The 23,730-nt window shown below is 44.9% G+C and overlaps 1 protein-coding gene and 1 pseudogene across 2 annotated transcripts; both read right to left on the bottom strand.

Moving 5' to 3' along the window:
- Positions 1-2,845: 2,845 nt before the first annotated feature.
- Positions 2,846-5,710, bottom strand: LOC123104447 (pentatricopeptide repeat-containing protein At2g36980, mitochondrial-like). Its single transcript, XM_044526294.1, has one exon. The coding sequence runs from the start codon at positions 5,677-5,679 to the stop codon at positions 3,745-3,747; it is 1,935 nt and encodes a 644-aa protein (XP_044382229.1). The 5' UTR covers positions 5,680-5,710; the 3' UTR covers positions 2,846-3,744.
- A 1,871-nt stretch (positions 5,711-7,581) lies between these two features.
- Positions 7,582-14,042, bottom strand: LOC123104446 (probable 1-acylglycerol-3-phosphate O-acyltransferase; annotated as a pseudogene). Its single transcript, XR_006450334.1, has 9 exons — positions 13,675-14,042; positions 12,495-12,731; positions 11,891-11,937; positions 11,464-11,582; positions 11,221-11,381; positions 10,454-10,563; positions 10,262-10,361; positions 8,094-8,215; positions 7,582-8,010 (listed from the first exon to the last, which is right to left on the bottom strand). The product of XR_006450334.1 is annotated as a probable 1-acylglycerol-3-phosphate O-acyltransferase (transcript).
- Between the last annotated feature and the right edge of the window lie 9,688 nt (positions 14,043-23,730).

The raw sequence follows: 23,730 nt of genomic DNA, 5'->3' as shown, positions 1-23,730 counted from the left end.
CGAGACCTGGTCCTTTCCTAGGGTTTGAGGGGGAGAAGTCTAGGGTTTAGGATTGGGTGGGTGGGTGGGTGGGGCGGGGTGGCGGGACCGTGGCGATGGGGTGGTGCGGCCACGAGGGGACGAGAGAAGCGGGACTGCGGGTGAGGGCGGGGTATGGAGGCGGGGAAGTGGGCGGCGGGGAAGCGGGCGGCGGGGAGGGCCAGCCGGCGGCGGGGGGCAGTGGCGGCGCTCCTCTCACGGGACGGATTGGCTCGGGCTCGGGAGACGGGACTTCCTGGTGAGGTAACCCCGATGACGTGGCATGTAACGCTCAGTCAAAACCAGTCAACCGGTGGAAGGAGTGGTTTTCTTTATAGAGTGAAGTCTATTTTAAACCTGGAATTCATAGTGATAGTTGAAATCAAACCCTCACGGCTTCTCTGGATCGCATGATTTGGAAAACAAAGAAATAGGAAAAATGAAAGAGCTGATTGCCATAATATAGCCAATTCTATGAATTTTTTCCAGAGCTCGGACCTCATATGTAAATCAGTACTTTGGCGACCCAATTTTAAGAAATTTTAATGACCCAATCCTGTGATCCAAAGCCGTTTTATAAGAAACAATCCTAAGGACTGATATCCTGTGAGAATCCTGTGAAAAATCCTTCAATCCAAAAAAGGCGTGAACCCTTGATCCTTGAAATCGATACCCTAAACTCACTGATCCCGGTCAATCCCGACCCTAGATCCATGTAGACTAATTTGGCAGGCTAGAAAAATAACAATCCCGGCCGGGATCGCACTCTGCTGTCACTGACTATATGGGCCCACATGTCAGATTCATCCTCTCCAACGATCCCTCGCTCTCTCTCCAACTGTGGCAGTCGTTCGGCAAACTCGACGGCTGGCGTATGTGTGGTAAGCTCAATCAGCTAGCATACACATACGTGCCCCTCGTCGTGCCACTGTCCAGCATCCACGCCCACTGCTATACAAGTCCAGCGGAGTCACCACAACCCGCCGCGTCATGTCCACTGCCTGGCGCAATACGTATCCCAGATGGAGGCACAGGCACGCAAATAGGGTAGTTGGCCGGTTTCTAACATGAATTCATGGTCAGCTCGGTCGAAGCGAGCTCAGAGGCGAGGTGAGCTGCAGGGGAGTGCATGCACACCACCTGTTCGACAGAATGGTGGTGGGTATCAGGAGATCCTTGTGCAGAATTGGAGCAGTAGGTTAGAGACAAGGGGGTTTCCGAGGGCTCGATATCACGCTCCCGACGGCCACGTCGGCGCCGGATCATCCCGGGACAAGTGGGTCACCGTGGCCATCATCTTGCCGGGGTCTCGGTAGCTGCGTGGCACTATGGCGTCGCGCTGCGTTCTTTGAACCGAGTAGCTCACTACAATGTCCATACAATGTGAGCAGGACGTCTAGCATGTCCGTTTTCTGTGAGGTCAAGCACGTCTGATACCTTCATACCCGTCATCCGCGCCGGCCACTGGGAGCTCAAGCACGTTCGGGCGTGGCCACCAGCAGCGCCACTAGCAGCATGCTCCTAGCGCTCGCCCTGGAGTGGACGTAGACGACGGAGCCGGCACTCAGCGGTCTCACGGACGCGGCGGCTACGAGCGTGTGGGAGACGGGAGATGGCGGAGGACAAAACAACATGGATGCTAAGCAAGCTGGGTGCCTTGCAATATTCGTCGAGGCACAGATGCTAAGCAAGAAACTCGTATTAGTCTGTTCGTTGCGTTACGAAGATCCATGCCTATGTGTCTTACTAGTAGTATCCGTTCCTATTGCTACTTGAGTTTTAATTCAGTTTGGCTTTTCATCTTTGATAAAAGGAGGAAGAAATGAATATGACATGTAGGCCCACATAGTAAGTGAGAGAAGTGAATGATCCCGGTCGGGGTCTTTCTGTCCCCGGTGCGGCAAACATATGTAGGGTTGAAATTAAACGGGATTAGCCAATTCAGGGTGCCGATTTTAGGGATTTAGAGTTTAGGGTTTAATTCCGACAACGCATACTATTTCAAGGTTTAAAATAGACTTTACATTTTTTTACATGGACGAGAGTGAATTTTTTTGAGGGAGACTCTCCTTTGTTTAATCCCGCCTGCAAATCTCAAAGCGGTGATAGCGTGGCAATCCTGAAGGCGCATCGTTTGCTTGAAAGCATGTATGGCACTCTCCATATTAAAGTCTTTTTTAGAAACATACTGCTTAATACACACACAAACGCTTTCGTACACGCGCACACGGCTAGTATACCTTAACTCTATTAGCATCTCTATAAGAGACGAAATGGCACATTTCAAAATTGATGAAGTTATTATAGGTGTCTTGACATGGACGTCTTCTCTCAATAAACGAACATCGATAGAAAGTCTAAAATAGAATCAAAAGAACAAAAGCATTCATACTAAGTCTAGGCTTTAAACCCAATAGGCTAGTTCCACCACAAGTCAACAGGAAGCCTAAAGTGTTACAAACTGCTTTTAGAGTTCGGGGAGAGAGAATTGAACCAAAGGAAAGTTTGGGGTAACAATATAAATACTATATTCTAGAAGAAAGAAGTGTATGTGTATCTTTGGTTTGGTTTGTTGCCAATATGCACCTTATCAATTTTTGTCATGACCAAAACTTTGGTCTTACTTTGGATGGTTGCCAACTTTTGGCATACCAATGGCTTCTTATCAACTCTAGTTGGTCAACTTATGGGCACCCAGAATATTGGGTCTTAAAATTGACAAAGTCACTACAGCCCTCAGTAAAAAAGGTTGTCACCACAGGTGGCTCACTATTGACAAGAACATCGCTGAGAAGATAAATTATCTTTATAAGAGAGTGCACTATCGACGGTAATGTCGCCTTCCACTGAAAGAATAATTCGTCATCTTTAGTGCTTCGCCGGCCATGAATAATTACACCTTTTAGGGCATGAATCCGACTGCTAGTCCAGGCCGGATGGGTTTAATCCTAGTTTCTACAAAAAAAATCGGGCACACCGACAAGCCAAAAATCAGCAACCTATTATAAAACCGCCCACATAGCTAGTATAAAACCGCCCACATAGCACTACTACCCAAAAAAGAGCAAGCCCGCATCGCAGGCGCGTGTCCTATATCGCTCCAAAACTGCCCTATCAAAGCTGTAGCCAAACAATGACAAATAGACTCAAATCTACAATAGCATAATACATATAGGGGCCGACAAATCAGTATCCTTCTACGTTTGCAACTCTTGTGTCAGCGACGAAGGAAGCACCAAACGTTTCTTTTTGCCCAGCCCAGGAGAATCGGTTTCCAGCAACACACCTGTGAATTCTGCACAGATACTGAAGTTTGGTATAGAGATTTATCACAGACTTGCAATGGATGTCTTTTGAGCACTGAGAAGATATCTCCTTTTTGGCTGCTGACTAGCTCACATTTTGACACTACGGTTGTCCTATACACATTGGATGACCCATAAGGACAGAAAATATATCCTTAGTCTTTTAAACTGGAAACCACGCGTTCTTCAATCTTTTCAGCGTAAACGCCGTGTGTTTCAGCCACTCTGAACTGCAACCTGCGTTTCAGTGTGTTCTCGGCGTTCTTCTTTTCTCTGCTGTTCTAATCATCTTCGATTTCCTGCTGCCGATCATCTTACTACGGCAATTCCTTCATGTAGTATTTGAGCATGGCTAACCAATATGTGATTCTCTGATGAATTCCACACACCAAAGGTGCCGCGCAAAACCGAATGATAATAATTATGCACCGCAACACACAGTATTTCTTATTTCTTCATCCAACAACTGAATGATATCGCATATTCTATGTGATGGATCAAGTTCCTGCCCACCTGATGCAAACACCTTAGCAGCACCCTTCACATGGATCCAGCTACAGCCAGGAGACTTCTTGACACCATGCTCTGCCATGGCTCTCCTCACCCCCTCCGCCTCCTTCCACTGCCCAGTGGCGCACAACAAGTTGGACAGGACCACATAGCCGGTGTCTCTCACAGGCTCCGTCGACACCATGCTGCTCCCCACCTTCCTTCCGATTCTTGTGTCCAGGTGAACTGATGAGTAGGCACTAAGCAGAGACTCGTGCATATCGCTGCTATGCGTATGAACCGTGTCAGAGTATTGTTCCAGCATCTCAATGGCTTTTGCGATGTTCCCAGATCTAGCATACATGTCGAGAATGCAAGCTAAATGCTCTGGGGTTGGCTTCAGTCCATGGACAGACACCATCGACTCAAAAAAGGTTCTCCCTTGCTCCAGGAAGCCAGAATGGCTGCAGGCTGTGAGCAAGCCTGTGAACGTGACTTCATCGGGGCAAACATCGTGGGACAGCATCCTTTCATACAGCGCAAATGCTTCCTTTGCCCATCCATTTATCGCGAACCCAAACAGCATGGTGTTCCACGAGACAGAGTCCTTTTGAAGAACGGCATGGAACACATTGCCTGCACCCTCGACATCGCCACACTTGGCATACATGTCCATCAAGCTGTTGGCCACATACAAGTATGAAGCAAAACCACTTTGGAATGCACAGGCATGGATCATCCTTCCATTGGCCAGAGAAGCAGCGGTAGCGCAAGCATGAAGCACAGCTCCAAAAGTGAAATCATCGGGACGGATATGCTCGTGTGCCAACATCTTGACAAATAGTGCAAGGGCCTCATCTACGTAGCCATTCCTCGCAAAACCACCAATCATCGAAGTCCAGGAGATGTCATTGGTCTCAGGAGCACTTTGAAACAGAGCAGCAGCTTGTTCAATGTGGCCAAGCCTGGTGTATGCATCGATCAGTGAATTCCAGGACACAATGGTTCTACTCTTCATAGACTCGAAGATCTTGACGGCATGATCTAGCAAGCTGAACTTACTGTAGAAGGAAATAAGTGAGTTATTGACCTCAGGGACCGCATTCCAGCCACTCTGCACAACGATCTTGTGGACTGCAACGCCGGTGGATGGGTAGCGCAGCTCCGTGCAAGCGTCGATTAGAATACAGAGCGTTGCATCGTCGCAAGACAGTCCCGACACCCGCATCTCGTTGAACAGAAGCAGACACTGCTCGGCATTGCCACTGCGGGAATACCCCGTGAGCAGCGTGTTCCAGGCAACACTGCTGATGCTTCCAGCGGGCATTTCGTCGAACAGCTCGCGCGCGAGCGCCATACGGCCCGAGGCGACGTAGGCGTGGAGGAGCGAGCACCAGGACAGCGCGTTGCGGCCGCGCATCTCCCGGAAGGCGCGCGCGGCGTCGTCCGCGCGGGCGCACCTGGCATACATGGCGACGAGCGCGTTGCCGACGGGGAGCGGCGCGCGCAGGCCGATGCGGAGGAGTCGGGCGTGGAGCTGCGCGCCGGCGCCGGGCGAGCGGAGGGCCGCCGCCGCGGAGAGCGCTGCGGTGAGGGAGAAGGCGTCCGGCGTGCCCATGCCGGCGAAGAGCGCGAGGGCCGCGCGCGGCTGGCCGGCGCGGGCGTAGGCGGTGAGCATGGCGTTCCACGCGACGGCGTCGCGGCGGGGCATCGCGTCGAACACGGCGCGCGCCGCGGCGGCGTCTCCGGCGCGGCCGTGGGAGGCGATCCTGGAGGTGGCGGCGTCCAGGCCGGCCAAGGCGGAGGGGGCTCCATGCTCTGCCGCGCGTGCTGCGGCGCGGCCCGCCTGTGGGTTTATTAGGCTCATCAAATGGGGCAGGCGATGGCGCGAAAGAGCGGCACGCTCGCTCGCTGGTGCTGAAATGTAGTAGTGAGTTTTTCTCGAAAGTCATCTTCTGCTCGCCAGCTCATTTGAGCTCGTGATGAATAGTAAAATCAAAAAAATATTAGAAGAACAAATTAAAAATTGATTTTTTTTTGTGGCCAACTTTGGTTAGTGTTTTAGGTGCCTGTAAAGTTTCGTAGAAGTCATGGCAAAGAAAATAAAATCAGCACTTCAAAATGCTTTCGAAAATAACATTTTTGGAGCATTGATATTTTTCCCATGACGTCCACAAATGTCATTCCATGACTCAATACATTTGTCAATGTTTGTCTCAAAATAAATTCAGAATTTGTATGATTTTGTTATTATTATTATTTTGGATTTTATTGTTCACCGAGCTCATTTGAATTCAAGCTCAGAGACACCACGTCCGCCTTTTGTTTCTTAGCAACTTAACGTTGACAGTTACTCCCTCCTCTCCGGTTTATAGGGCTCATTTCAAAAAGTTTGTTTTTCCGTTTTACAAGTCTCAATTCTACTACTTCATCCGTCTAGGTGAATAAGCCACCTTGCGAAAATTAGATAGTCCCAAAATGTTTAGGCGCAGTACATTAATTTTCCATCTCGATGCCCGCCTTGTCTCATTCGGCGGCGAGCGCTTCCACCTTTGCCTCGCTGCCTCCCGTGGAAACCCCTTTTCTCCGATTTTTTTTGCTCAGGCAAGGACCAATGCATGCAGCACGTCCATGCGGTTATTAGGCAAGAAATCAAAGCGCTTTTCATGATATGAATTACGAGGGCCTGCATGGGATTAAATGTTGTGATTAAATGTTGTGTTTAGAAGATAGGCGTATTCTTCTTTTCCACCAATCTGCTTGCACCTAGGTCGTGATGCACCTTCTAATATGACTTACTCATCTAGACGGAGAGGGTATTTACGATCATATGTTCAGATTTCAAGGTGTATTAAATCACTGCATGCAAAGATGAAGAAAAAACTCACCAATGCATGTAGAAATTCTTGGTCATTAAGTGCTCATGCATGTATGTGGTGCAATCAATGCATTGGTATACACAAATTTTTCAAAAAATAAGAGTACTAGTTAAGTATTTTTGCAAACTGCTGAATTAATTTCATCATTCATCATCTATCTTGGTTGAATTTTTTTTTAAATTAAGCCTTATAAACTGAAAAGGAGGGAGTAAGACATAAATCCCTTTGGCACCGCCGCCGCAAAAAAAACTCTCGATATCGTAATCAGCAAGCCGTTAAGCTTAGTACAATATATACCCTGAGGGGAGATTATCCTTAATTAATCCTAACAGTAACTAAATGCAGTGACAGAAATGTTTTTGCTATGACCAATGATGGTAATTGTAGACTAATAGTCTGGTAGGATTAGTGTCGCAAGATACACCAAACATATACTCCCTCCTTTTCGGTTTATAGGGCTTATCTCAAAATCTTAGTTTTTTTATTTTATAAGACTCAATTTGGTTGTTCCCTATCACAAGTTCATATTCCAAGGTGCATTAAATCATTGCATGCAAGTATTAAAAAAAATTAACCAATGCATGTACGCATTGCAATTAATACATTGATAAACATAAAATTTTAAGAAAAACAAAAGCATTAATTGGGTGCTTTTGTAAATTACAAAAAGTATTCCATCACTCACCATCAATCTTGATTGGTGAGAATTTTAAATTGAGCCTTATAAACCGGAAATGAGGGACTATATATCAGAGGTTACTGGCTACGGCACAGCAATGGGTGCAGCAAATGTGCAACCAGAGTTTTTTTTTTTGACATGAAGTGTGCAACCGCAGTTTTTTTCGACATGAAATGTGCAACCACAGTTAATATACTGTGAAGATGTTTCGTAGCAAGCAAACATAAAGTTGACCCTGAAAGAATATAGAGCATCACTCACAGTAACTTGACCTAAAAACTGACTAGGGAGATCTTACGCATATGACATAATTATATCTAGACCCGCAACAAAAACATAATTGTCTCACTAGTGTTGTTGGTACGCAAGCACATATGAATGACATATTCACAGAATTCATACATACAAAAACAAATTGGCGACGCCAGCAGTCATTGAACATTTCTATAGTCGTATAGCTTTGCTTTATGCCCATACCACTATTCGGTATGAGATCACACGAGATGACGCCTCATGCAGATATCAAGCCATCAGGAAGAGAGAGACCCTCCTCTGCATCTCCAGATAAAAATTTCCGGCACGCGTAGAAGATCGCCGAGTGGAAACCCACAGGGTTATCTATAAACACAAAATGTCCTCCCTGCATAGCAGTTAAGGTATACGTTGTCAATACAGTAGAAGTATCTTTTAGCTGTACACATACTGCCAGAAAGGAAAACTGACCTGTGGGACTGATGATTTCGCAAGGAACTTTCATGTCCTTGCGTGCTTGCTGCGCCCCTTGGTAATTCATCCAATCGTCATGACCATATATGAAAGTAGTTGGCACTTTCCAGTCGGATGCACTGTTGCAAGTTAATAGGCCAGTTAGAAAAATATAAATACATTTATGATGCATGATTCATTATATCTGGTATTTTTGGTCAATAAATTACTGCATCTACAAGATCATTTACCTTATCATGTACTCCCTCCGTCCCAAAATAAGTGACTCAACTTTGTAGTAACTTTAGTACAAAGTTGAGTCACTTATTTTGGGACGGAGGGAGTATATTAAATATATGGACGAACATTGGTAGTATAGTTATTTAGTTAGTTATAAGCTAATACTCTCTTTAAGAGAATGTGGACGATTAAAACGTAGTGTAGATTAGGATGATCTCTTGCCCCCAACAGATTTTATCAACTAAAGTAGTTTCACGACGAGCAATTTCTGTCCAAACAAGGGGAGAATTCTTTATTTAACACCGTGTCTAAAATTTATGCCCTATTTGACATCGACAAATAATTTCTTCCCTATCTAACAAAGAATTTAAATTTTATGCCTTTTATAGCACTTTTGTCCATTTCAAACCTAAATGACACCTGAAAAGACTCTTTTGCCCTCATGTGGTATGTTTGTGTGATGTTGCACGCGTGCGTGTACGTGTACCCGTGTGCTACTGCTCTGTGTGTGTGCGCGCGCGCGTGTGCGTGTGCTGCTGTGTGTGTGTTTGCTAGTGCAAGTGTATGTACGTGTGTGTCCTGTTACGTGCATGTGTGTTTGCTAGTGCATGAGTTTAAATTTTTTGGGTTGAAACTAGGCCCCTATGACCAGACTCTGTTTTTTCTTTTCAATCCCAGCCATCTATACGACTAGATGCATGTGTGTACCGGTATAAAAGCTTTTGCACCGCGTCCTCCGCCTGTGTTGTGTGTTGTGTGCGTCTGTGCTGCTGTGTGTGTGCTGCTGCTGCCGCCGCTGCCGCGTGTGTGCGCGCGCGCTACGCTCGTGTGTGCTGCTGCCCGTGAGTGTGCTGCGTGCGTGTGTGCTGCTGTGTGTGTGCGCGCGCGTGTGTGTGTTGCTGCGTGTTTATGTGCTGCTGTGTGCGCTACTGCCTCACACTGATGTTGCGTGTGTGCTACTGTCCTCCACACACATATGCCACATGGGGGTAAAAGGGTCTTTTCAGGTATCATTTTGACTCAAAATGGACAAAAGTGTCATAAAAGGCATAAAATTTAAACTCGTTGTTAAATAGGGAAGAAAAAGTTTTTCAGTGTCAAATAAGGAAACGAAATTTAAAATAGTGTTAAATAAGGAATTTTCTCCCAAACAAGACTGGGCAATGTGATGCCATGGGAGTAAAAACTAATGCGTGGTTCAATTGCATCAGCTTGGTACTAAATTCTTATCAAGCATGAAGCATGTGAGGAATATTTTAAGCTTTTGAAATTATAATCTGGTAAAGGAGTGCATCCAGGATCGATGACATTACGGAACTAATGTCAGAATACATGACAGGATTGCAGAGTAAGATGTTCAACTTTTCACTACATAGACCATGCTGGAATTTGAATCTATGCATGGTAAACAATAAGAGGTTATTGGCAGCCATAGTTATCTACTACAGTACCTCTGTAAAGTAATATAAGACATACTAGTTGAGTAATATAAACCATCTTATATTAGTTTACAGAGGGTGTACTTGACTAATGCTATAAAGGGAGAAGAAATTAACAAGTATGTCAGGGAAGAACATGAGAACAAACCATATCATGTCCGCTAAAGATTTGAAAGCCACAATCAATGAAAGTGAATTTTGCTCAACTAGTTGGGTCCACACACTCCTTTTTGCTTTTTAAAAACAGTTTTAGATAATACTCCCTCCGTCCCAAAATTCTTGTCTTAGATTTGACTAGATACGGATGTACCTAATACTAAAACGTGACTTGACACATCCGTATTTAGATAAATCTAAGACAAGAATTTTGGGACGGAGGGAGTATAATGGAAGGGAATCTTATGTTAAATTCTTAATCATTACTAAGAAGCATATCTATTGTACCTGCTATTAAGATCACCAGGGAAACAGTTCCCAGAAACTAACTACATAGGAAGAGGAGCTAACCTGTGCAGAAGTGGTTTCCTTGCAAATGCCCCCAAGGAAAAAATATGTTTTAAGCACAGCTCTCCACTAGCTTTGGCAGCTAAAGTGTGGTAAATGTAATCTTCATATACAAGAAAGCAACAATAAGGTTCAGTCACAAGAATCATCCAAGAAAATGAACTTACTGGATTTAATGTAACAACGAATGTTTACCTGTCAGCAAGGAGGACTCGTTTTCTGTTAGTAATTCACCTGTTGAATGTGAGCCAAACCTAGCAGTGGTATATCTCCGAACTAAATCTGGGCCCCAAGGACCTAATCCTCTGTTTAAGTAAAATAAATGAACGTCGGTACAGAAGGTACCAAAGAGGTAGCTTAGAAAGGAAAAAAGACTCAATCGTATTTATAAAAAAACACAGCAGAAATTCGATTGCTTTTGCATTGTTGCAGCTATCTGCACTTCAATTTGAACATAGTACTCATCTACTTCAATAGAAGGAGCAATCCGGTCCTTCCATCCATTTTAACTGACTGAAGCATGACGTGGTTGTTATAACCCCAGCTGTGACTGCCAGTTCAGAGTATATATGATGGCTTCAATGACTTCTAAGTCAGCAAAAGGAATTTGATTGCGATTTTTGTTAATTTGTGTTAGTACTTTGGAGAACAATTGGTACTTTTCTATTTGATAGAAAAATAGTAGTGGAGCTTCCGTTCACTTTGCTTTTGCTGTTTTCCCAACAAAATCATGCTGGCAGGTTTGGTCTGATATGGCTGTCACAGCTGGCCACATAATAATTCCATCAGTTAAAATGGGAGTGATGGATTGCTCTGTTTTATAAGGTACGTGCACTTTGCAAACTTAACTAGACGTGGATGATTGCTAACAATGAAGCGGAGAGGCTTAGATTTCCATCTTGTCTTCATTTGCATTTTTAGGTAAAAAATGAAAATACAAATAGAAGAAGCCCTAGCCTTACCTCACAATTCTCTGAGGAGTGAAATTGGACTCCCAAAGATGGTTTACTAGCATGCCTTTCCACGTTGCACGGAACTTGGTTAACCACTCAGAACTATGATCTGTTTCTGACGAAAAGCCAGCAGAACCAACCAAAATCAAGTGCTGAACATGTTCAGGATGCTGAAACAAAGCATACATTTTAGTATAATAATCATAGGAAACAGTCGAGTAGCTTCACTTGCTAAATTTATTATAAATATACCTGTAAGGCATACTTTGCCGCAACATATCCTCCGAAAGAATGACCAAGCAATATAAAATTACTGAGGTTTTTTGCTTTGCGCCATTCCTCAAAAGAATCTATGAACCAAGCCTCGGTTTCTGTTTACAAAGTTGACCAAAATAAAAAACGGAAGGAAGCCTGTTACTCATTGTTTCAAAAAAGCATATACCAGAAACTACATCACAAAGCAATATGATGGAACAAATCTACATGGGTTTCTGATAGTAGCAATTGCTCGCAGGATTGTCAAAAATCGGAAAAAAGGGGGATGTTTCACCATAAAATTTGAGGCCAAGGCATGGTCAATAACAGACATGATAGTGGCAGTTGAGGGGAACCAGTAGCATAATAAAATATCAACAGTACCTTACAAAGTCATGCAACAAATAAAGTATCTGTATCTAACCTTCAGTACTTCTACAGTCAAAGTCAGGTCTGCTTGATCCACCCCAACTGCAAAAGGGTAGGAAAAATTCAACAGTATGCAACATCAAAGAATGTGGAGTAATTACAAGAACAGTGTAAAAAATTTATCATGCATGACACATATCCTAACAGTAGGCAAACATTTGTGTATCGTCAGACTAATTTTCCTTACCTAGAGGTAAAAGGACGTGCGTGACTCCTCTTAACTCACAGTATGATAACATTCAATTTCTAACATATATCTTGAACTCTACGATCAATGAATCTACACTAATATTTTTCTTTCTTTACGTCAATTACAAGAACGAGTAACATTAACACCGATAATTGTAAACAATCAAAATTAGATTTGTGGCATGTGAACAAGCCATGAATCATATCCTAGTATTTTGTGGGTATGCAGACATATTGTGTACAAATATTGCAATGCACAAAACTGTTCAGACCAATATCCCTTTTCTACATGCGTCAAGGACAATTGTAACAATTAAGAAACATTGAACAAAGGAATGGAAATATAATTACTTCAATCGCCACACTTAAGGAATATAAGTCACAGTAGTCTTGATTTTCTTAGAGCTTACCCAAGCTGGTCAATGGCAATCACCCGGAAACGGCTTGCAAGGGCATCAAAGTTTCTAAAGAAGAACCCCTGTGACGCACCATAACCATGGACCATGACAAGGGTGGGAGCATTCTCCTTGCTATCAAATGTCACTGTATTGATGAACCTTGGCTCATCACTTGATGATCTAAACCATTTTACTTTTGACCCAGGTGGAGCAGAGCCAATGTTAACTTGTTCTTGGACATACCCAGTTCTGCAAAGATAAAAGGTTACGTCATGTATCAGAACAATGAAATTTTTAAATCTTCTACAATAAAATAAAGGAAGACCTGGAATATCTACTAAAAGCCAAGTAAGCGTAAAACTGGGGATATCCCATGTCAGTACTATAATACAATGCTATATGTTGGAATGAACACATATCATAATCCCTCGAGGAGTTAAGGACTTAAGACAATGGAAAATGTTCTTTAAATGCCCTTGTTACACAAATCGAAACAGAGTAATATATCGACCAAGCTATCATGCATTGGATTTGGAATGAACGACTAGATCGACAACAAACACAGTTCGCTCTTCCGTTCACCATGCAGTTCATGATTATATTTTTTAACACGGTATATAGAAAGACCAAATGGACAAAGTCCAACTAACATATGGTCAAGGATTGTTCCAAAGTACTAACATTATCAAACAGTACAATATATGGTATTACTGATGTATGAGCTTCATGAGACCAAACAGACACTAACCGGCAGACAGAACAGCCCTCAACTCCATGCTTAAACGAAACTGAGTGTTATGCACAATAATCGAACAGTTCAAATTAAATAATAAATCCAGGCTTTAGTGATCCCAAAGTGACACGCTGCTCTGATATGGTCTCAGATTTAAGGTACTATAGTAAGTTCCACATCACAATTGGCTCCAGAACCAGTAATCGAGCGAGATGGTTTTAGCACAAACAGACAGCTGTAGTATTCACACCCGCGATTAGCGAATTACAGCCCTACAAGTAGAGCAACCCCCAAAATTGCGATACATGGGGAAGTCAATCAACTCTTACGACTCAATAGATAGTACACCGAAGACGCGGGAACAACTAATCGTCCGCCTACCACTAGTAATCGTCGACCAAAACAACTAATCGTGCTCCGGGAGAGGGAGGGATAGGGGTAGGGGGAATAGATACTAACTTGAGGATGGAGAGGAGTCGCTTCTCTGCGGCGATGATGCGTTCCGTGGAGGTGGGGATCCAGCGCAGCGCGGAGGGCCAGACCCGCGCCCACCGGGAGCCCGCGGGGGCCGGCACCGACGCGGACGCGGCCTCGGCCGCCGTGGCGGCCGCGGACGCCTGCCTGACCTCCTCCGCCGCCATCCCGATCCTGATCCTGGTGGTGGCGGCGGCGGCTGCCCGGCGCATGCAACGCGGCGCGAGCGAGCGAGCGTGTTCCCCCCGCGCCGGCTCTGCTGGGCAGATTGGTAGGAGTAGTCACACGAGTAGGCTCTGCCGCGATTGTTTTTTTTGGGGCGGGGGATGGGGGAGAGACCGGGCTGGTTCTGGAGGAGTTTTTATGCGAGGGAGAGGCCCCGACCGCACGTTGTGGTGGTGTGGGCATCGGGTTCTCTGATCCGCGTTACGTCAGGGCTGGCGTTCGCGTGGCCTGGAGCGCAAGCAAGGGAGGCGCGCGACGAGACGAGTCGACTAGTAGTAGTAGCAAGCGCGCCACCGTTGACCCTGCGCCACGTGCGTCTTCTTTCACGGTGCGGTTTTCCGAGAAGAGAAGAAGGCGCCTGGTGACTGGCAACGCCGCGGCCGGAGCGCGTGGCGGTGCGACTGTCGACGGCGGCGAACATGTGCAGCGCCGTTCTTATGCTCATCACACCGTGCGTCACAGCGTGAATGGCCTTAAAAAACATGGTACAAAGACATACGCCCGCATACTCGCTCGTGTGAACATGCAAAAAAAAAAAAACATGCACACACAGTTTATCCATATGAGCGTCTTTGAGACCAAGGCAGCGTCGGAAAGCATGAAATAAATCCAAAAAAATGTGACCATTTGTGCCAACTTGAATCTGAGTGGACATTTTTGATTACCTTACTACCCACACACCGGAGGTGCCACTATCACTAAAGATCATCACCAAGCTCATGCACGCATACGCCTACCCAGAAACAACGACGTATGGGGCACTTCTTGATGACACCAGAGGCTCAAACATATAGAGCTAGAGACATGGTAGTAGAACATGCGCCTCTTCTTTCTGGATTTGTGCGTAAACGCTTGTACCCGTGGGTTTAGTTACTTGGTTACCTAGTTATATCCCATAGTTCTTTTGATCATGTATAAGCCAATTTGATACATCTTTAAAGATGTATGTTTTCAACCATTTTAGGAAATAATCCTCCATGTCGAGACACATAACACTAAACTTACAGTGTGTTATGCCTTCAAACCAATAGTGACAAATTGCACACGTGTCTCAACTTGTGTAATGTACTCCACTGTTTTCTCTTTGGGTCTCTTTGGATTGATACAAACTACAAACCGAATACAATAAAAAATATGAACCGTTAACTAGTTGATACATATTGGGGAGGGGGGGGGGGGGGTTCTTCACCTTTCAATTTATGTGCCCGGGTTGTCTCAATCATATTTGGCAAACATTAACCAAAATTTGACATCTTAATAATATGATGTCTGTCGTGGGTTTGTCACGGCAGATGTCCTTGTGAAAGGACTTAGTTGTGGAGTCATCGCTACGGGTTAGCTCAAAGGGGTTAAATCGGACAAGGGGACACGGAGATTTTATACTAGTTCGGCCCCTTCAAGGAAGGTAAAAGCCTACGTCTAGTTGTGATTGGTATTGCTAGGGTTTCGAAGGCTAGGGAGCGAATCCGCTTTGTCTGGCTCTCGAGTTGTTGTCTGTCCCTAAACCGCGGCCGGGTCGTCTCTTTATATACATAGGTTGACGCCCGCCGGGCTACAGAGTCCCGAAGCCGGATCATAAACGTATCCGGTTTGGTCTCTGTCCTTCCTATCTTATAATACAAGTTACATGACTAGGTCGGTTACATTTACAGGCTTTAACCCGCCTTTGGGCCTTGGGCCTTCGTGAAGCGCCATCATCCTTGCATCTTCATGGGCTTCTAATCTTCAAGGAGTTAACCCGGCTACAGAAGGCCGGTTTACCTCCAGTAGTAATATCCCCAACATTAGGCCCCAGATTGGTTTGAACTTGTTCATGTCAATCTTCTACACTTAGAAAAATTCTTCCCTCATATCTTCACCTTGATCTTGTAAACCGCCATGACGTCATACTCCCAGATTATGATAAACCGCCCTGGCGTCATCTTTCCGTTGATGTCGACGATTACCTTCATTTAATGTGTATTCAGCCACCGAGGCGAAACCTTTATTAAATTATCCATTTTTGGGCTCCTCGATTCTCGCACTTGCCGTTTTATCACTTTGCCTTATAAATAGGGGCAGATGACCCCTTTCTTTTCTTTCCACTACCCATTCATCTCTTCTTCTTCTTCCTCTCGACGACCCCGCACTCGAGCGTCGTCGTCATCTTCGAACCTCGCCTCTGCCTCGCCGTCGGCCGCTGCATCAACCTGTTCGCACCAGAGTTCCACAACGCCCTTCCGCTGCTTCCGCGGTCGCAGTGAGTCCTTTCCCCCTTCTTTCCTAGATCCATTAGGGTTTCCCTGTTCCTCGCGGCTCTTGCAGTTCATCGGAGCTTTTGGTGTTGTTCTTCCTTGGCCTGTACATGAATGCTTCGCATTTTATCGTATCCCTTGCCGTGGCTAATCTTATGTTACCACCATAAATCCATATGCGCAAAAGCTGATATAGTCCTTCATAAACTGTTTCGGGCCTTACCCTTTTTAGGTCAAAATATTTTTGCTTTCATGTCTTATCTTAGATCCGAAATTATCATATGTTTATGTGAAATCTGTTTCTCCTCATGCCAACCTAGGCGGTTTAACTTTGTATAATCAATATGTACCATTAGTCCTCTGATAAACCGGAGGAGACCTTTACCTTTACAGTTATACTCCGGTTTAACAGTGTCTGAATACTCCTGTCCTTGTATTACCTTTTTTCCCTTATTGCATTGGTCTCTGGTTTACGCCATTTCACATATTAGTATGTTTCTTGCTCCATTGTATCTTGCATATCATCATGCGTGATTTATAAACCAACCTTTCATTTTCAGCTTGTTTGTTTTGCAATGGCCAAACAATTCACTGCTTGCAACTGGGCTCATTCCCGGGTTACTGAGACTCAATTGAATGAGATGGTCAGCATCGGCTCCCTGCCTAAGAAAACTGAAATCAAATGGCGAGTTCCAGGAACAGAAAATCCTCCAACCCCAAGGCAAGGCGAGGTGGTGGTCTTTGTTGACCACATAGGCCGTGGCTTCAAACCGCCAGGATCAAAGTTTTACCGGGATGTACTTGCCAATTTCCAACTCCATCCACAAGATATTGGGTCGAATTCAGTATCCAACCTATGCAACTTCCAAGTCTTCTGTGAAGCATACTTACAGGAAGAACCGACTGCAGAACTGTTCCGGGATTTCTTTCACTTAAACCGGCGCACAGAGTTTGTAAATGGCCCGAACACAGAACTTGGTGGTGTCTCGATTCAAAAACGGAAAGAATTTGAATTTCCTCATGCCAAACATCATAGCCACCCAAAGGAATGGAACCAAACTTGGTTTTATTGCAGAGACACTTCGCCTGCAGACGAAAATCCCCTTCCAGGCTTTCGTGAGCACCGGCTTTCCAATACCCATCCGATGCCGCAACGTTTGAGCTCCGCCGAAAGGGCGAAACATGCCCCTCAACTCGCCAAACTTCGGGCCTTTATGGCCAATGGCTTAACAGGCGTGGACTTTGTGCGCTGTTGGATATCCTGGAGTATCTTGCCACTAAGCCGGCGTTTCGGTTTAATGTGTGATTATACCGGTGAGGTTGATGACCCTCAACGCCATTGCAACCTTCAATTATATGAGGAAGAAGTTACTGAAGGTGTAAAGAAGATTCCGAATGAATCGGAACTGGCCTGTAGTCAAACCGGTCTGAGTCCCTTCTATGCCAAGAACAAACCGCCTGCTGTAAGCATTATACTTCCTTTTCATCTCTAATATTTTTAGCTTATACAACCTGTAACCCTTCTTCTATGTATGCAGGGCGATGACCCCTTCTGGAAACGGAAAACCATAGAGAAAGCGGCAAAGCCGACTAGGGATAAAGTGGTCAAGCCATCCCGCCCCAAAACCAAAGCCGTAAAACGAACGTAAAAATGCAAAACGGCTGACCGGATCAACATGGAGCTTGATGACGACACTGATGATCCAGAAGTTGAGGTAGAACTTGACTCACTTGGCTCTCTTTTCATGCATCTCATTAACAATGATCTTCCTCGGGAGGACGCAGAAGCTAGTCAAGCTGATGATGTAGAGGTAATTACCCTTTCCTCCGGTTCAGACTGTATGCCAACACAAAAAACTCGCCAAGCAGTCCAGAAAGTAAGCTTTTCTCATCCTCTTGCTCACTTGGATCCAACATTTATTTTGAAGACTCGACAGCATGAAGCTCGCCGGACAACCCGACACAGTGGCCAGCAAGTCACTTCAGCCGGTTTACCTGATACTCCGGTTCGGAAGCGCCGGTCTGAGGTCTCTCCTACTTCTGACCATTCTTACCCCAAGGCAGGTTATTTTAGACAGCCTCTTAATCCATCCGATTCAAATTATCAGGTGACACCTCCTTCATCTTCTGGCGAATCAACAGCAACTCAACTCCCCCCTTTGAAAACTATGGCTGGGTAAGTTGTAAAAACTTTTCCTTTCAATGCGTCATAAATCCTTTGAATAGGATGTTAATCCTCTTTTATTCTGTTTGTAGGGCCAAAGCCAGACCCAGCAAGAAAGCTCGGGTTACCAATCGGCTCGAAGACCCGGTCACCGAAGAAGAAGAACCAAGAGGTGAATTGGAACAAACTCGTGAACCGGAAAGCCCTCATCCTGAAGCTACTTCTGATAACCCACCCCTTGAAGGCCAAAATACTGATGAACCAACAGACGTTGAGCCTGCTGTGCCCGATACTGAACCGGCAGAACCAAACCGGGCTAGTCCGGTGAAAGATGCTGAAATTCCAACATCATCAACCAAAACCCTAAAGGCCAAGGTGATGACGTTATTATTACTGGAATAGGCCATAGCTCTCCTGCCCATCCTGTAGTTTTGGCTCATCACAGTGCTAAGGAAGAGCAGGCTGCTAGAGAAAAAGGCAAATGGAGCAACGATTTGGCAAGTTATGCTCATCTCAACGCAGAGGAGCTTCACTCTGGATTCTTGAATCGCTTGCACGCAAACTGAGATTATGAAGCCGGTTTGGTAAATTTGATGAAGGGGCGATTGAAGGAAATATGCCCTAGAGGCAATAATAAAGTTATTATTTTATTTCCTTATATCATGATAAATGTTTATTGTTCATGCTAGAATTGTATTCTCCGGAAACATAATACTTGTGTGAATACATAGACAAACTAAACGTCACTAGTATGCCTCTACTTGACTAGCTCGTTAATCAAAGATGGTTATGTTTCCTAACCATAGACATGTGTTGTCATTTGATTAACGGGGTCACATTATTAGGAGAATGATGTGATTGACATGACCCATTCCATTAGCTTAGCACCCGATCGTTTAGTATGTTGCTATTGCTTTCTTCATGACTTATACATGTTCCTATGACTATGAGATTATGCAACTCCCGTTTGCCGGAGGAACACTTTGTGTGCTACCAAACGTCACAACGTAACTGGGTGATTATAAAGGAGCTCTACAGGTGTCTCCAAAGGTACATGTTGGGTTGGCGTATTTCGAGATTAGGATTTGTCACTCCGATTGTCGGAGAGGTATCTCTGGGCCCTCTCGGTAATGCACATCACATAAGCCTTGCAAGCATTGCAACTAATGAGTTAGTTGTGAGATGATGTATTACGAAACGAGTAAAGAGACTTGCCGGTAACGAGATTGAACTAGGTATTGAGATACCGACGATCGAATCTCGGGCAAGTAACATACCGATGACAAAGGGAACAAAGTATGTTGTTATGCGGTCTGACCGATAAAAGATCTTCGTAGAATATGTGGGAGCCAATATGAGCATCCAGGTTCCGCTATTGGTTATTGACCGGAGATATGTCTCGGTCATGTCTACATTGTTCTCGAACTCGTAGGGTCCGCACGCTTAACGTTACGATGACAGTTTCATTATGAGTTTATATATTTTGATGTACCGAAGTTAGTTCGGAGTCCCGGATGTGATCACGGACATGACGAGGAGTCTCGAAATGGTCGAGACATAAAGATTGATATATTGGAAGCCTATGTTTGGACAACGGAAGTGTTCCGGGTGAAATCGGCATTTTACCGGAGTACCGGGAGGTTACCGGAACCCCCGGTAACCTAATGGGCCTTAATGGGCCTAGTGGAGGAAGAGGAGAGGAGGCCTAGGGGCTGCCGCGCGCCCCTCCCCCCAAGTCCGAATTGGACAAGGAGGGGGGCGGCGCCCCCCCTTTCCTTTCTTCCCTCTCTTCCTTCTTCCCCAAGTCCTAATCCAACTAGGGAAAGGGGGGAGTCCTACTCCCGGTAGGAGTAGGACTCCTCCTGCGCGCCTCCTCCTAGGGCCGGCCACCCCCCCCCCCTTGGCTCCTTTATATACGGGGGAAGGGGGCACCCCTATACACACAAGTTGATCTCTAAGATCGTTCTCTTAGTCGTGTGCGGTGCCCCCTTCCACCATAGTCCTCGATAATATTGTAGTGGTGCTTAGGCGAAGCCCTACGACAGTAGAACATCAAGATCGTCACCACGCCGTCGTGCTGACGGAACTCTTCCCCGACACTTTGCTGGATCAGAGTCCGGGGATCGTCATCGAGCTGAACGTGTGCTAGAACTCGGAGGTGCCGTAGTTTCGGTGCTTGATCGGTCGGGCCGTGAAGACGTACGACTACATCAACCGCGTTGTCATAACGCTTCCGCTATCGGTCTACGAGGGTACGTAGATCATACTCTCCCCTCTCGTTGCTATGCATCACCATGATCTTGCGTGTGCGTAGGATTTTTTTTAAAATTACTACGTTCCCCAACACTGGCATCCGAGCCTAGGTTTTATGCGTTGATGTTATATGCACGAGTAGAACACAAGTGAGTTGTGGGCGATATAAGTCATACTGCTTAACAGCATGTCATACTTTGGTTCGGCGGTATTGTTGGACGAAGCGGCCCGGACCGACATTACGCGTACGCTTACGCGAGACCGGTTCTCCCGACGTGCTTTGCACAAAGGTGGCTAGCGGGTGTCAGTTTCTCCAACTTTAGTTGAACCAAGTGTGGCTACGCCCGGTCCTTGCGAAGGTTAAAACAGCACCAACTTGACAAACTATCGTTGTGGTTTTGATGCGTAGGTAAGAACGGTTCTTGCTAAGCCCGTAGCAGCCACGTAAAACTTGCAACAACAAAGTAGAGGACGTCTAACTTGTTTTTGCAGGGCATGTTGTGATGTGATATGGTCAAGACATGATGCTAAATTTTATTGTATGAGATGATCATGTTTTGTAACTGAGTTATCGGCAACTGGCAGGAGCCATATGGTTGTCGCTTTATTGTATGCAATGCAATTGCGCTGTAATACTTTATTTTATCACTAAGCGGTAGCGATAGTCGTGGAAGCATAAGATTGGCAAGACGACAACGATGCTACGATGATGATCAAGGTGTCGCGCCGGTGACGATGGTGATCATGACGGTGCTTCGAAGATGGAGATCACAAGCACAAGATGATGATGGCCATATCATATCACTTATATTGATTGCATGTGATGTTTATCTTTTATACATCTTATCTTGCTTTGATTGACGGTAGCATTTTAAGATGATCTCTCACTAATTATCAAGAAGTGTTCTCCCTGAGTATGCACCGTTGCGAAAGTTCTTCGTGCTGAGACACCACGTGATGATCGAGTGTGATAGGCTCTACGTTCAAATACAATGGGTGCAAAACAGTTGCACACGCGGAATACTCAGGTTATACTTGACGAGCCAAGCATATACAGATATGGCCTCGGAACACGGAGACCGAAAGGTCGAGCGTGAATCATATAGTAGATATGATCAACATAGTGATGTTCACCAATGAAACTACTCCATCTCACGTGATGATCGGACATGGTTTAGTTGATTTGGATCACGTGATCACTTAGAGGATTAGAGGGATGTCTATCTAAGTGGGAGTTCTTTAGTAATATGATTAATTGAACTTAAATTTATCATGAACTTAGTACCTGATAGTATCTTGCTTGTTTATGTTTGATTGTAGATAGATGGCCCGTGCTGTTGTTCCGTTGAATTTTAATGCGTTCCTTGAGAAAGCAAAGTTGAAAGATGATGGTAGCAATTACACGGACTGGGTCCGTAACTTGAGGATTATCCTCATTGCTGCACAGAAGAATTACGTCCTGGAAGCACCGCTGGGTGCCAGGCCTGCTGCTGGAGCAACACCAGATGTTATGAACGTCTGGCAGAGCAAAGCTGATGACTACTCGATAGTTCAGTGTGCCATGCTTTACGGCTTAGAATCGGGACTTCAACGACGTTTTGAACGTCATGGAGCATATGAGATGTTCCAGGAGTTGAAGTTAATATTTCAAGCAAATGCCCGGATTGAGAGATATGAAGTCTCCAATAAGTTCTATAGCTGCAAGATGGAGGAGAACAGTTCTGTCAGTGAGCATATACTCAAAATGTCTGGGTATAATAATCACTTGATTCAATTGGGAGTTAATCTTCCAGATGATTGCGTCATTGACAGAATTCTCCAATCACTGCCACCTAGCTACAAGAGCTTCGTGATGAACTATAATATGCAAGGGATGAATAAGACTATTCCCGAGCTCTTCGCAATGCTGAAAGCTGCGGAGGTAGAAATCAAGAAGGAGCATCAAGTGTTGATGGTCAACAAGACCACTAGTTTCAAGAAAAAGGGCAAAGGGAAGAAGAAGGGGAACTTCAAAAAGAACAGCAAGCAAGTTGCTGCTCAAGAGAAGAAACCCAAATCTGGACCTAAGCCTGAAACTGAGTGCTTCTACTGCAAGCAGACTGGTCACTGGAAGCGGAACTGCCCCAAGTATTTGGCGGATAAGAAGGATGGCAAGGTGAACAAAGGTATATGCGATATACATGTTATTGATGTGTACCTTACTAATGCTCGCAGTAGCACCTGGGTATTTGATACTGGTTCTGTTGCTAACATTTGCAACTCGAAACAGGGACTACGGATTAAGCGAAGATTGGCTAAGGACGAGGTGACGATGCGCGTGGGAAATGGTTCCAAAGTCGATGTGATCGCGGTCGGCACGCTACCTCTACATCTACCTTCGGGATTAGTATTAGACCTAAATAATTGTTATTTGGTGCCAGCGTTGAGCATGAACATTATATCTGGATCTTGTTTGATGCGAGACGGTTATTCATTTAAATCAGAGAATAATGGTTGTTCTATTTATATGAGTAAAATCTTTTATGGTCATGCACCCATGAAGAATGGTCTATTCTTATTAAATCTCGATAGTAGTGACACACACATTCATAATGTTGAAGCCAAAAGATGCAGAGTTGATAATGATAGTGCAACTTATTTGTGGCACTGCCGTTTAGGTCATATCGGTGTAAAGCGCATGAAGAAACTCCATACTGATGGACTTTTGGAACCACTTGATTATGAATCACTTGGTACTTGAACCGTGCCTTATGGGTAAGATCACAAAAACACCGTTCTCCGATACTATGGAGAGAGCAACAGATTTGTTGGAAATCATACATACAGATGTATGTGGTCCGATGAATGTTGAGGCTCGTGGCGGATATCGTTATTTTCTCACCTTCACAGATGACTTAAGCAGATATGGGTATATCTACTTAATGAAACATAAGTCTGAAACATTTGAAAAGTTCAAAGAATTTCAGAGTGAAGTTGAAAATCATCGTAACAAGAAAATGAAATTCCTACGATCTGATCGTGGAGGAGAATATTTGAGTTATGAGTTTGGTGTACATTTGAAACAATGCGGAATAGTTTCGCAACTCACGCCACCCGGAACACCACAGCATAATGGTGTGTCCGAACGTCGTAATCGTACTTTACTAGATATGGTGCGATCTATGA

This window comes from Triticum aestivum, chromosome 5A, assembly GCF_018294505.1.
Source record: "Triticum aestivum cultivar Chinese Spring chromosome 5A, IWGSC CS RefSeq v2.1, whole genome shotgun sequence".
Lineage (NCBI taxonomy): Eukaryota > Viridiplantae > Streptophyta > Magnoliopsida > Poales > Poaceae > Triticum > Triticum aestivum.
Note: the sequence above shows the minus strand (reverse complement) of the source record. Positions and strands in the feature narration are given on the sequence as shown.

What these genes read in the sequence shown, in the direction of transcription:
- LOC123104447 (XM_044526294.1), bottom strand. Translation starts at nt 5,679, where the DNA reads ATGAGCCTAATAAACCCACAGGCGGGCCGCGCCGCAGCACGCGCGGCA.